General features: G+C 41.8%; 1 protein-coding gene across 3 annotated transcripts in view; it reads right to left on the bottom strand.

The window, feature by feature from the left end:
* Positions 1-13,681, bottom strand: part of NDRG3 (NDRG family member 3) — a 52,546-nt gene that overhangs the window by 5,318 nt on the left and 33,547 nt on the right. For all 3 annotated transcript variants that reach the window (XM_054980783.1, XM_054980781.1, XM_054980782.1), the window contains 5 exons: positions 13,587-13,673; positions 8,064-8,120; positions 3,533-3,636; positions 2,782-2,847; positions 2,217-2,268 (listed from right to left, as the gene is read on the bottom strand). In XM_054980783.1, the coding sequence (XP_054836758.1) occupies positions 2,217-2,268; positions 2,782-2,847; positions 3,533-3,636; positions 8,064-8,120; positions 13,587-13,673 (366 nt within the window). The remainder of the gene's footprint in view (positions 1-2,216; positions 2,269-2,781; positions 2,848-3,532; positions 3,637-8,063; positions 8,121-13,586; positions 13,674-13,681) is intronic.

The raw sequence follows: 13,681 nt of genomic DNA on the forward strand, positions 1-13,681 counted from the left end.
CACAGTAATAGGGTGGTCCTGCGGCCATGCCTTCAGTTCCTGCCTAAGGTGGTGTCTGCCTTTCACCTGTCGCAGGAAATTACGCTGCCTGCGTTTTTTCCACAGCCATCTTCCAAAGGGGAAAGGGCCCTTCATACCTTAGATTTAAAGAGGGCCTTGGCTTTCTATTTAGATAGGACAAAGGATTTCCGTAATGGTCCCCACTTGTTTGTCTGTTTCGGGGCCAAGGACAAGGGTCACAGGGCATCTTCGCAGACCCTGTCACGGTGGATTGTGTCGGCCATTAGTAAGGCCTATTCTCTGGCTGGGGTGGGTTGCCCACTGCAGGTCAGAGCCCATTCCACACGGTCTCAAGCAGCCTCTTCGGCACTCATCAGGGGTGTGCCGCTGGTTAATATCTGTAAGGCGGCTACGTGGTCCTCTGCTGACATGTTTGTTAAACACTATGCTATGGATGTCAATGCAGAGCAAGAGGTTTCTGTAGCCAAAGCTGTCCTTCACTCCCTGTTTTCCTAAAGGGATGCTGGAGGGTATTGTTGTAATAACTGACAATGACACTTTGTGTATATATGTATATATGTATATATTTATTGAACAAGTTAAATGTTACTGTACAATGCTTTATTTATTTATTGGTCCTGGTACTAGGACTGTTGTTGTGTAATAAAATTGAGTTGGACTTCACCCCACCTTCCTTATTGTGTGAAGCTTGGTACTCTCCCATGTGTGGAGGCACAGAAGAATGAAGATGAAAACAGGGTTAACATACCTGTAACTTATGTTCATCGAGTTCTTCTGTGCTGACACACATCCCTCCCTCCTACCCCGCTGTGAATTCCAATGCACGATAATATGATGGTTATAACAAAATTGATGTTTTAAAGGATTATGGCTATGTGTATTGGATAGCGGCGGCAAGGGAGAACTGAGGGAAGGGGCCGTTGGTCGCTGGGAAGACATGTGACCGTTTGGGCGGGAAAACGGTCGCTGAGGTGCGCGACAAACGGCCCCTTCAGAGCTATAGAAGCGTTAAAGAATTCTCCGGCGGCTGGCCTGCGCCTGCGCAGTCCCCATGTGTGTCAGCACAGAAGAACTCGATGAACATAAGTTACAGGTATGTTAACCCTGTTTATCTTTTTATGGCATCAGATCAGTGCTATACAGTGTTGAATCTGGACTGGGGAGACGTGGATAGAAATCGCTGCCTAGCTTGTTGTGCAAATCATTCTCACTTAACCCATTGCTGGGTGTAGTGCAATAGAATATAATGCTATGTATGCTGCTCTAAGCTCTTTGAAGACACAGAAAGTAATAATGGATAAATGAATACTGAAGAAAAACCTTTAAAAATGGATAGCAGGGACAGCTCACATATAATAACAACAACAACAGCATTCGATTTATATACCGCCCTTCAGGACAATGTAACGTCCACTCAGAGCAGTTTGCAAAGTATGTTATTATTATCCCCACAACAAACATCTTGTGAGGTGGGTGGGGCTGAGAGAGCTCCTAGAAGCTGTGACTGACCCAAGGTCACCCAGCTGGCTTCAAGTGGAGGAGTGGGGAATCAAACCTGAGTCCCGCACTCTTAACAACTATACCAAATACTGAACTCGTAGAGCTGTCACTGCAGGTGGGAATTCAAGACTCCATTAGTTATTATAGTGTCTAGACAGAGAAGCAAAGAGGGGGAAGATTTGTTTATTTGATAATGGACAATAGGCAATAATAGGGCTAAAAGGTAAGAACGTGGCCACGTGAATCAGTTTTATGAAAAGGTGTTGATGCAACTTTTGCCTATTTACATTTTTAAAGGAAGCAGATTGATTATGGTGGGGGGAGAATAGGGAAAATCACTTAACAATACATTGCTTTCATAACATCTCCATTATGGATCCTATTTATCCTACTAGCATTGGCATTCCACCCCACTCAGCTGACCAGTTGCATGCATTTAGATGGGCCCAAATATACATTAAGTACTGAGTCTCTCCCCCAACTCATCTTCATTTGCCAAACAAGTATAACAGATCATTCATCCATATCAAACAGAATTGATCCTTACACGGACGCTCATGAATTGAAACAACCTTCTCTCTTGAGAAACATTGTTCAACTGTCCATATGAATTTGTAGAGGTCCAGCATGACATTGTAATTAATCAACAAGATGAATAAGAGGGTATACAAGATAAAATGACTAAGCAGACTTACCACAGCTTCAACTGCTGGCGAGTTATCCCCAACCACTAATAAGGCAGGACACCTGGATGAAAGCCACAGCATACAAATGAACTTTGCACATGCACACACATTTCCATTGCCCAGTCTTCTGTTGGTTATGATTCCTGCTCAGCTTTAATCCATTGTGCAGGAAAATTTCCTATGGAGCAAACGTGGTTTCTATATAGGACACACACACCCCCCCAATCTTATTTTTCAGGTATGTATCAGTGGTGGATTTACCATGCAGTGAGTGAGAAAAAATGCTCTCATTCACTCATCTGATGGGTTTCATTAGGTTAGGCATTAGCAGTTTTACTGCTCTATTATTCAAATCCTGAGTTTTAACTTGCCTTTTATACCCTTAATAAAACAAACTAGGTGGACCTTAGGTGGTCTAAACATGGTATAGTGGACTATGTCAAGAGCCTTTTTAGCTCTCACAAGAAGGGACGGGGAAATGAGAACACAAGAGCATAGCGGCAGCCAGCCAGAAGAAACAGCAGACACTTATCTTAAAATGGAACTTGCAACATCTAAATTATGAGCAACTTACTTAAGTGTTTTTGCTGAATTTTCATTCACACCCAAGACTGGTCTCTCAATGTCCAGATCTCTACGGCTAGAAAATAAAGTAGAGCTACTCTCAAAAAACTGCTATATCACACTGGCTCAGCTGTACATTAAAAATAGGGCAACTCAAATACTAAGGCCTCATGGAATCATTTCTGTATGATATGCAAAACAACGCAACTATTATTAACATTGACAAGGCCACAGCTAACACAAATAGAAATGCAGATCTGAGACTGGAAAATGACAAAGAGGACTAGCATCTCACTAAAGGAGTGGCAGATATCTTACAATAATGTGTGTGTGTGGGGGGGGGGTCAGTTTAATGTTCTACACATTTTACAAGTTATCAGCCCACAGAACCAAAAGCTGGCTCATGGAGTGAGGTGTGCTTGTTGTCTGTATTTTAAGCAGCAGTTTCATAGTCTCTTCCAAACAGCAGAAAAAGATCAAAGCAAGAGATTTAGCTTAAGATAAAAGGCTCAACACACCTACACTAACATAACAGGATCATATAGCAAACACAGCTGAGCTTAAAGGGGATCTGATGAGACCATTCCCCTGAAGAGTCTTATAGGATACTGCTACCTCCAAAATATAACACATCTGCATTCTGTAGCATATGTTCAACATACTGGACTCTTCCACATATCTTAGCTACTACAGCAACACTAACTTTAAAAAGGGGGAGAAAAAGCAAACCAATTTCCATACTAACAAAAAAAGGCCTGTACCTATTGTAAGCGGTGAGGAAGTGTTGAAGATTTTCCTGATTGATGTCCTGTGCTATATGAAGTCTGTACGTCTGGATCAGGTCCAGGTTGGCTTGTAGTTCTTCCTGGTGAAGAATGGAAGATTTAAATTATCACTTACTGTGAAGCTTCCTTTCTCAGTGGTCCGGGAGTAGAACAGTCCTGCACTGTTTGGGGAATAGCTCCTCCTCTCCGAGGCAGAGTCCGTGGTTTCAATCAATCCTGGAGGGGCTTGTCCTTGGCTCAGCAGTTTGTTTCCAAGCCGTATGTCACTGTTTGAGCTCTCGTAGCTGAATTTCTGTTCATCCACTTCTTACTGCACCTTAACTGGAACTAGTCTACTCTGAACTGGAACACTAAGAAAAATTAACTATGTACATATAAACATGTATTCTTTCTAATTAACCCAACTTTGTCTTATATAGTATAGTAGTAGCATATAGTAGTTTTCGGGGCCAGTCCAATTTCAGAGCATCTGTCCCAATAGCCTGTTTGTCTTTTATTCTTGTGAAGAATTTTTCTACTTGATGGTTCTGTGCATTTGTAAAATGAGCCACCTCCGGTCTGCCACATCTTCTGCACACTTGTCTGAATACCTCCTTGTTGAAGAACCATTCTGCTTGATCTATCATACTTCTGCTTAGCCAGTCTGCTATTATGTTTTCCTGTTCTGCAACATGCACTGCTTTTATTGATTTTAGGTTCTGCTCCGCCCAGTTCATGATCAGGGTTGCTTCTTGATTTAGGGATTTAAATCTGGTTCCCCCTTGCTTGTTTATATATGACTTTGCCATCATGTTGTCCGTCTGCACTATTATGTGGTGTCCAGACAGTATGTCTTGGAATTCCTGGGCGATGTGCCCTCCCGGAACCTTGCCAGTTCTATCCACCACTCCAAATCTTGTTTGAGGGTGGTATTGATGGTATCAATACCTTCTTTTGGCACTTGTGTGTTATGATTGTCTGGAAGGGCAGTAGGAAACTCTATAATGGTCGTGTTTGCAATCTTGACCATTGAAGAATATCCTGGCACAACACCATCATCCCCTGAAGTTGAGCTAATCGCATTACTTCCACTTTTCTTCTCCGTGTCTCCTCCATCATGGATCTGATCTGCTTTTGCCTCTCCTGTGATATGAACACTTCGTTTGCCATGGTGTCTATTGTGACTCCTAGATGTGTAATTTTCTGAACTGGCATCAGGCTGCTCTTCTCTCCGTTGATCATGAATCCATGGGCTTTCAGGCATTCTGTTGTTAGTCTCACTGGCTCCAGACCTGCTGTCAGGGATGTGGTCTTTATCAAAATATCATCGAGGAAAGGAAATAGGAATATCCCTTGTAGTCTCAAGTATGTGATTAGTGTCACAAATATCTTGGTGAATACCCTTGGAGATGATTTCAGTCCGAAGGGAAAGACCTTGTATTGATAGTGTTCTCCATCGTATGCAAAGCGGAGAGACTTCCAATGTATTTCCTTTATGGGAACATGTAAGTAGGCTTCTGATAGAGCTATGGAGGCTAGGTAGTCACCTTTTTGGATGGTCCCTACAATAGACCTCATCATCTCCATCCTGAATGTGTGAAGCTTGATGTAGTGATTCAGCCATTTTAGGTCCAAGATGGCTCTGACATCCCCATTCTTTTTTGGGACGATGAAGAACACTGAGTAAACTCCTCTGTTTTTGTATTGTGATGGAATCAGTTCTTTAGCCTTTATTTCTAAAAGGTGTTGAATGGCTTCCTTTATCATCAAGTGTTTTTGTCTCAGTAGGTTTCTTGGGAACTGGATGAAGCGTTTTGGTGGGAATCAAACTCCAGGGAGTATCCTGTAGAAATAGTGTCCAGAACCCATTTGTCTGTGATTGCTTGATGCCACGTCATGTAATTTTGTAGGTGGCCCCTGATTTGTACGATCCTTGTGTGTTGGTTGTAGTCATGCTGAATGTCCTTTCTTCTGTTCCTTGGTTTGCAGGCCTTTCCGAAAAGTGATGGATCTATTTTCTGTCTGGTTTCTGGGTTGCCAGCATCCTTTGAACGGTCTGGAGACACCCGAACATGAGGGTTGCTTGGAATCCCGAAAGGACTGCGGGCTGTGCCTGTTTTTTTATTCTCTCCTTTTTGATGGGAGGACCTTTTTCTTCTCCTTGTCCTCCATCAAGTACTTATCTAGAGCCTCTCCAAATAGTTTGGTTCCTGTAAAGGGAATAGCCATGACCTTGGACCAAACAGATCGGTCTACATCTCAGTTTCTCTGCCGTCTCGCCATGACGTTGAACCCCATGGCTCTGGACGACATCTGGAAGGCATCTAGGATGGCATCAGCTGCAAAGGCTGTAGCAAGGGCTATCTTTTAAAATTGATCTTTAAATTCTTTTGGTACCTCATTGCTGGCTGCTGCTAAGTCTGAGGTCCACGTGTAGGCTGCTCTGGCAAATAAGGAGCCCATAGCTGATGCTCCTAAAGAAGCTATCGAGGCCACGAGGTCTCTGTGCAAAGCTTGTTCAATTTTCTTATCAGATGGATCCTTGGGAAGTCCCTCTGCATCCATAGGTAGAACTGAGTTGGTTGCTAGGCTAGTGACTGGGTTGTCCACTGTTGGTAATTTGATCTTTCTTGCTGCTTCTGGCACTAGAGAATAGAACTGGTTAAAGACAGACTGATTTGTCTATTGTTTGGCCAGGTTCTCCCATTCTGCTTTCAACAAGCTATGGGACATTACTGGTAGAGGAACACCCTTCTGGGTGGTTTACAGCTTGGGAAGAGCTCTCTCCAAACCTTGGGAGAAGGCGGGGTCTGTTTCCTCCTTCCCTGTGGGTGTTAGAGGGATTTCTAGTACCCTTAGTACTTTGGGGGACACCCAGGAATAGACTTCCTGAGGGAAGAGTCTTATCTGGATGGGGCCTGTTGTTTCTTCCTCCTTGTCTGGTAACTCCCCTTCTTCACTTGCGGAAAAGATATCTTGAGATTTCAGGGTCATCTTGGGGGTCCTCTGAGGGGCTAGGTTCCTATTTTCCTCAGCTCTCCTTCTTTTAGGTTTAGTAGAAGGAAGGGATTTCTCAGGCCTTTTATTCTTAGAGCCTATCTGTCTGTCACCCTGTTTGGTTACTGGGCCCTGTTCCTTAATTTCATTAATAGCCTCCTTAAATTCTTTCTTCATTTCTGCTCTAAGCCAAGATAGAAGGTTTGACTTGGCACCTTGGCTACTAAGGTCTAGGTCGTTAGCCATCTGACCCTTCCTATCCAGGAACGGCAGTGACTGGGTGGAAGCAGGGGAACTTGGAAGATCTAGTTTGCATAGAGCTCCTCTGCTGCTCTTGAGACATCTAGGCCTGCCTTTTTCGCCATTCCTGCCAAAAGAGGCTTTCCCCCCTCCTGCAAGAATACAAGGAGAAGGAGGAGAGGGGAAAGGATAAACATTCCTTACACCAGATAATGGGTCCAGGGAGGGGGGGGCAAGGCGGGAGGGAGGCTGCGAGTTTGGCTTTCAGGACTTTCCTTTACTCCCAGGGAGTCCCTGCTCCAGTGTTGGCACCATTTACAGAGCTGTTTACTGGAGTTCAGTGATCAAGGCGCTGCAGCCTTCCCTCTTTTCTGCTGCTGGGATCACGTAAGTGGGTTGAGCGCCCATAGGTCAACTGAACCATGGCGTCACTCTTGGCCGCTGCAGAGGACTTAACCACAACCCCTGTGTTGCTTGTCTGGTTGGAGCGAGGAGTTCTCCTGCTCAAGGGTCAGTGGGAAAATTCCGCTGGAGTCCTCATGGAGACTGGGGTATAGGCGAGCCTAGGACCATCGTCTCCATCACTCGCACCAGCACTTTTGCATGCTGGAGGAGGGAGAGGAAGAAAAATGCCTTCCTCTCCCCCATTAGCTCCCAAAAGTCGGCATCGATCTTTTTTCGTTTGCTCAGGGATGTTGTTCTCAAGGAGCAGAGTCTACCAACGTCCTGCTTGGCTTCAGGACTAGAAAAAACTGCTGAGTCATGGACAAGCCCCTCCCCTCCAGGATCAATTGAAACAACTAACCCTGCCTCAGAGAGGAGAAGCTATTGCCCAGACAGTGCAGGACTGTCCCACTCCCCTGGACCACCAGAGAATGACAAATATTCTGATTAGTTGTCACATTAAAATGTTTGTTTTTAAAAAGTACTCTTTCAATATGTCAGCACACTATAAGATACACAGACCAAGAAAGAAATATACATACTGTAGACAACATTAAGGAGGAAGTAGATATAAGCATATAACTGCCTAGTGCTGGGAAAGTTTCATGATACTTGAATAATACAGAATCACATTGATGTCTGCCTCCATTTTGCCTTTCGACCAAACCCTGGCATATTCTTAAGTGAGCACTCATTAGTCTAAATGCAAAGGTTACCCCAAAGCACCAAGCTGAGATTGTGACACTCTTGCTGTCAACAGCTGCAAGGATCAAGAATAGTTTCTATCACATTTGAAATCCATTAATTCTAAAAATGCCAATTAATATAAAATTTCTAGTTGACTTACCTGACCAAAAAGATGAGCCAGAACAATGTCCACAATGTTAGTTGTCCACCCAGACAGCTGGAAACAAAACCCCATTATTAAAGGCAGTGATGCAATTGTATTACTACTACATGTTTATATCTTGCCCTTCTCTTAAGGAGCTCAGGACAGCATATAACATTCTCTTTATCTCCATTTATTTTCACAGGCACCTTCTGAGGTAGGCTAGACAGAAAGACTAGCCCAAAGTCAGCCAGTGCAGTTCATGATTGAGGGGGGAACCAGGGTCTTCTCAATCTCAGCCTGGGTTCTGGCAAACTAGCTGACGTATCACGCTGGCTCAGCTGTATACTAAAAATCGGGAAAGGTCATTTTTGAGCCAAGTAGTGAATACAGTCTTAGCAGGTCTTGAATTCTGGAATACACAAATTAACTGAGTAAATTTGTAATCACAGCCTAAAATACTAGAAAGACATTGTAACTGAAGTAATGCTTAAAGGTGGGAACACCTTTAAGTGTTAAGAGGAGGAGCATGTAGGATGTAAAGTCACCATCTTACATTTATAAATTAATTACTGAGTACCTTTCCAAGATTATGCATACACATTGCAAGTGTAAAGTTGCAATTTGGCTGAACTATATAAGGCACACTTGATGACCCTGATGGGCAGAAAGGTGAGATATAAATGCTGTAAATGAATAAATAAATAATAAACCAAAATGCAAAAAATAATAAAGAATGTCAAAAGCCTGACAGACAAGGGCCCTGCCCCCTATTTTTTCCACCATATTTCACTCAAGTCCAAGGCATCAATTCCCATTTAAAGACTATTTCACTACCATCAATATATATGACCACCCATCTAATTTTGGTCTTTTTTTAATTTAAATTTTATTAAAAAGGAAAAAGGAAAATGGACAGTATTGTAGTAACCTTAGAGTAAGCACTGCAAAGAGTAATACAAACAAAATGAAAATTAGTTACATAAAAGTAAAGAACAAAGGATATAATACATGACTATAAACTATTTCTTCTGTCCTTATGGCTTATATACATTTAGCATTTTCTATTCAGCATTCTAAAATTAAACTTTACTATTAATCCATTTTAAAAATAGCCATTCTTCCAGTGTTTTCTATTTAATATTCTAAATTATTAACTTGGAATTCATCTAGTTTAGCAATCAGCGTTTTTAGTTTTCTTAAAATTACTACCACTTATTCCAGAGAAGGGGTCTTTCTATTTTTTCTAAAATTCTAAGATTGGTCTATTATATGAAAAGGAAGGGGAAACTAGTTTTCCATAGACACCTATTCTACTTTGCCACTACTAGTTAAAACAACATTTTTATGATTCAGCACCGGGCAAAACTTTAATCATTTTCTGTTCACTCTTATGTTCAGCATTAGTTACTATTTAGCTCAACAATGATTTTTTTTTAACTGAGCTGTGTTACATATAAAGAAGTTAATCTGAAAATTAAAAAATCAGCAATAATTATAAACAGAGTATTTAAATTTCAGAATAAATCTTTCCTCAGTCTCCCTTTTATTTCTTTTCTTCATGGTTTCTTCCAGTTTGCATGTGTTGAGTTAAATCTAATAATCTGCTCAGTGTACAAAAAACTGTAAATTCCTTAGATCATCTCATTGTTAAAGGTCCCCTGGGTCGAAGCCACCTTGCAACTTCAGACAGTCTCGTTCTGGACCTCGGAGTACACTCTCTAAGTCCAAGTCGGTGAAGGTTTCTCGAATTCGGCAAAGCCCCAATTTATTACTTTCAAATTCCATTTCCCAAATTCCCATTCTCTGGCCTGCTATTGTCGGTGAGCTGATTCAATTTTTTCTTGTATCTCCCTGGATTGTTTCTGCTATGTTTTAAATTCTTGTAATCCAGAGAGTAAATCCATTCTTAACTTCAAAAAGTCTTCTCTAATTACTGTAGGAAATCCTTGAGCGATCCGATTGGGTTGTCGTAGATGAATTAATGGTTCTTTATTTTCCTGTACTATTTCTTGGGTCTCCTCACCAGTATGCTACTCCTGATTTACAGCATTCTCGAACTCGTTTTAAATCGTCTTGAAAGCAAGGAGATTATTTTTTGAGATATTTTATCTAAAACACCTTCTGAACTTGGTTTGGCTTTAGTCTTCCTCTTAGTTACAACCATTTGAATACTCCGAAGGTCTATCTCTCAGCCAATAGATGGCAGTATAGTACAATAAAATCCAAGCAAAGGAATGTTTTGATTGCCTCCACGCTAATTGCATTCTGTCTCTTTGTGATATATGTTCTTTCCTCTCTCTCTCTCTTCTCCCCTCCTCTTCTGTATCTGCCCAGTTTTGATCAGGCATCTGATGAAGAGAACTTGATTCTCGAAAGCTTATGCTACAATAAAATTGGTTAGTCTTAAAGGTGCTACTGGACTCTTTTTGATTTTGCTACTACAGACTAACACGGCTAACTCCTCTGGATCTACAAAATTACTGGGAATCTTCAGTAGGGAGCCATTTTAATGAAAAAAGTATAGACATTTAAAAAAGAGAAAAGGATTATTTTCAACTGCAGTCCAGCAATTATATATTCCTAGTTAGTTATAGTTCATGCAATAGAAAAGAGTTTGATATACTATAGTCCAAAAACAGGAAGTTAGTTCAGAATATGAGACAATTTAGAGTCTGTTGCGCAGTTTCTTTTCAGATACTGAGGGGCAGTCAAAATATAAAAGGAAGAGCAGATAATATCCAAAATGTTGACACTGTTTGTAGCTATGTTTATAGTTTTGGCATTAACAGTCTAGTCCAAATTATACTTTAAATTTTAAAGCCAGAATCCAACAGTTGATATACTGTAGTCCAAAAGCAGCAAGTTGCTATAGTCCAATCAAAACAAATTAGTTCAAAATATGAGGTAATTTAACATTTGTTACACAATTTCTTTTCAAAGGGTAAAGAAAATCAAAACAAGAGAAAAATAGATAATGTCAAAGTCCAGATAAGCCATAAATAATTGTATTTGATGAACTCTTTGAAAAGCTGCAGATTTGTTAGCTGTCTTCATTCAGAGAAATAAGATGAGAAAGAAAAAAAAATAGCTGATTTTTAATTTCTTGTAGAACAAAAGAGGAGGTTATATCAATTCAAAAATAGCTGATCTTTAGTTTCTTGTAGAAGAAGAGAGGAGATTATAACAATTCTTAATTGAGTCCAAAGTCCAGAGAAGAAAGGTAAGAGATGTTTGCAAGGCAGACTTATTCAGCATTTCAGCCGGTCTGAATCTGTTTCCTGCTTGATGTTGCTGCATCGGAGGACACAGAAGCAGGGCCGGTGCCAGGGTTTCTGGCGCCTGAGGCAAGATACCTACTTGCGCCCCCCCCCCACTAACCAATTATAAAAAACAGAAGAAATGTAGGAAAAATGAAAATTGCAAAACTTAAAACTTTTTACATTTTTAATTTAATTTTTTCTTAATTTAAATTTAAATTTTTAAATAAGCGTGAGAATAAATAACAATAAATCTTTTGCTTTTCTTTCTTAAACAGGAAACAGATAACAAATCACAAATAACTTTGAATAAACCTGTGAACTATGATGTCAAAATTATGTCTCTTGCATGTTTTCATTTCAGGCACGTCAAAATCTTACTTTGCGTGCCTTTTCTCTTGCAAGGTTTTCACAGGGCATGCAAGGTTCTCTCTTCCTCATTTTACATTTTTATCCTCCCAACAACAACCCTGTGAGGAAGGTGAGGCCAAGTGAGAAAGGTTGAATATGAACTGACAGTAGTCTGTCCAAACTTTGATCTCCTGGACAGTGGCAGGAGTTTGCAGAAGCATAAATGGCACAAGGAACAGAATGGTTTGGCAGAGACAGCACTAATTTATACTCTGCTACTGCCTCCTGGCTGTTGGCAACCAAAGCTTTAGGAAAGTCCAGGTTTTAAAAGGTCTGCCTGTCTCTCCTTTGAGCAAACTGGGGGAGCAGCATCTTGTCACCTACCATGTCTTAAACACCATAAATAAAGAAGGTTGTCCAAACACAACACAGACATGGAAACCCTGTATTAAACATTCACACCCCTTCCAATTGCATGCCTTTTTTTCCTGGCAGGATGAAAATGGGGATGTCAGGAGATTAGGAGGAGGAGGATGTCAGCAACCTGTGTGTGCGTTCTCATAAAACTATTTTTGGAAATTTACTTTGCCTGGATTCTTCTTTTGCTGTGAATCACCAAGAGAGCTTCTATCCAGGTTGACATTAAGGTGTCATTCTAAGGTGAAATTTTGTTTTTTAGCACATTCATCCTTTTGTACAGCAGGAATGCAAGGGAAAATATGAAGGATGGGAATCCCATACATCTTGCATTGTTCCAACTGTACACTGAATGTGAATGGGAGTTTCCAGAAATGCTTTACAAGCTGTTCATTACATCAGGAGCAGAATCATCCTGCTAGTTCAACCCTGGGCTGCAACACAGACAGATAATAAACTTTCCAAATATGTGCACACTGTGCTGTACCTGACCCCCTGCCAGGCTCCACAATGCAGGCAGGTCCCGTCTCTTGCAGAAACTGCAGACTTTCCCTGCCCAACCTCTGCGCTTCGTGCTGCTAATCAGCCCAAGAGGCCAGCACGCGCTTCTGCTTGGAGGGGGGGCAGGGCTGCGGCTGCGCCCCAGAGCCTCTGCCCGCCTGCGCGGCGCGCACCAGGACGCTCACAATGAGAGTGGGGCGGGGCGGAGCGGGGCTCCGGTGCGTACACAAACACCACATGGAGAGCCAGGGAGGGGATTGGCTGCCAGCCGGGGAGAACTGAGAGGCACAAGCAAACGGCATGAAGCGTCGCTGGCTGCTGCTCTAGTGCTGGGTCAGGCTGAGGTGTTGTTGGAGGCGGGGCTGGGGCCAGGCAACGGCGCCTCCTTCGGAAAGAAGCGCTCGCGGCCATCGCCTACCCCGCCTCTATTATAACGCCGGCAGTGCACAGAAGATCGTTAAGCCCCGAATTAAAAGGGCTCAAAAATCTTCTGATATTCCTCTTGCACGCATAGCTGGTGCGTCTTCTATCATTAGGAGACGGGCTTTGGGTTTATTTTCATAAACCTGCCTTCAAGGAAACAGCCAGCACGAGAGCACACAAATCTGTGTTTCTCAACCATTTTGCAGAGTCTCTAATTTTGGTCTTGTCACCCAATGCACTTTATTGGGCTCTCTCACTGTCTCTGGTATCTACATGTGCCGCCATTTTAGAAACTACATACAGACATTATATAATGTACTTTCATTTGTAAGCTTATGTATTGCTTGGCTAGATGTTAGTTTGATAGCTGGGGATTTTGCATACTACTGCAATATCAGTAACCAAAATGTAGTTCGGTGTGCAGAACTCATGAGCACATTACCCTATTGCTTCAGGCATTATGAAACAAAACACAAAGAAAGGAATACCAAAGCAATATTCTAGCACTATTTCATATACTATTTTCATGATCCCATAAAGGTAGGTTAGTATTATCTTCCACGTATTGGAAATGTCACAAAAATCATACCTTGGATGCTGCCCAGTCCATCCATCCTTTTGCACATGGGTCAATATTAATAAGCACCAGGCCTTCCACCAAGTCAGGGTGATTCAACTAAAAAG

This window comes from Eublepharis macularius, chromosome 5 (assembly GCF_028583425.1).
Source record: "Eublepharis macularius isolate TG4126 chromosome 5, MPM_Emac_v1.0, whole genome shotgun sequence".
Classification (NCBI taxonomy): domain Eukaryota; kingdom Metazoa; phylum Chordata; class Lepidosauria; order Squamata; family Eublepharidae; genus Eublepharis; species Eublepharis macularius.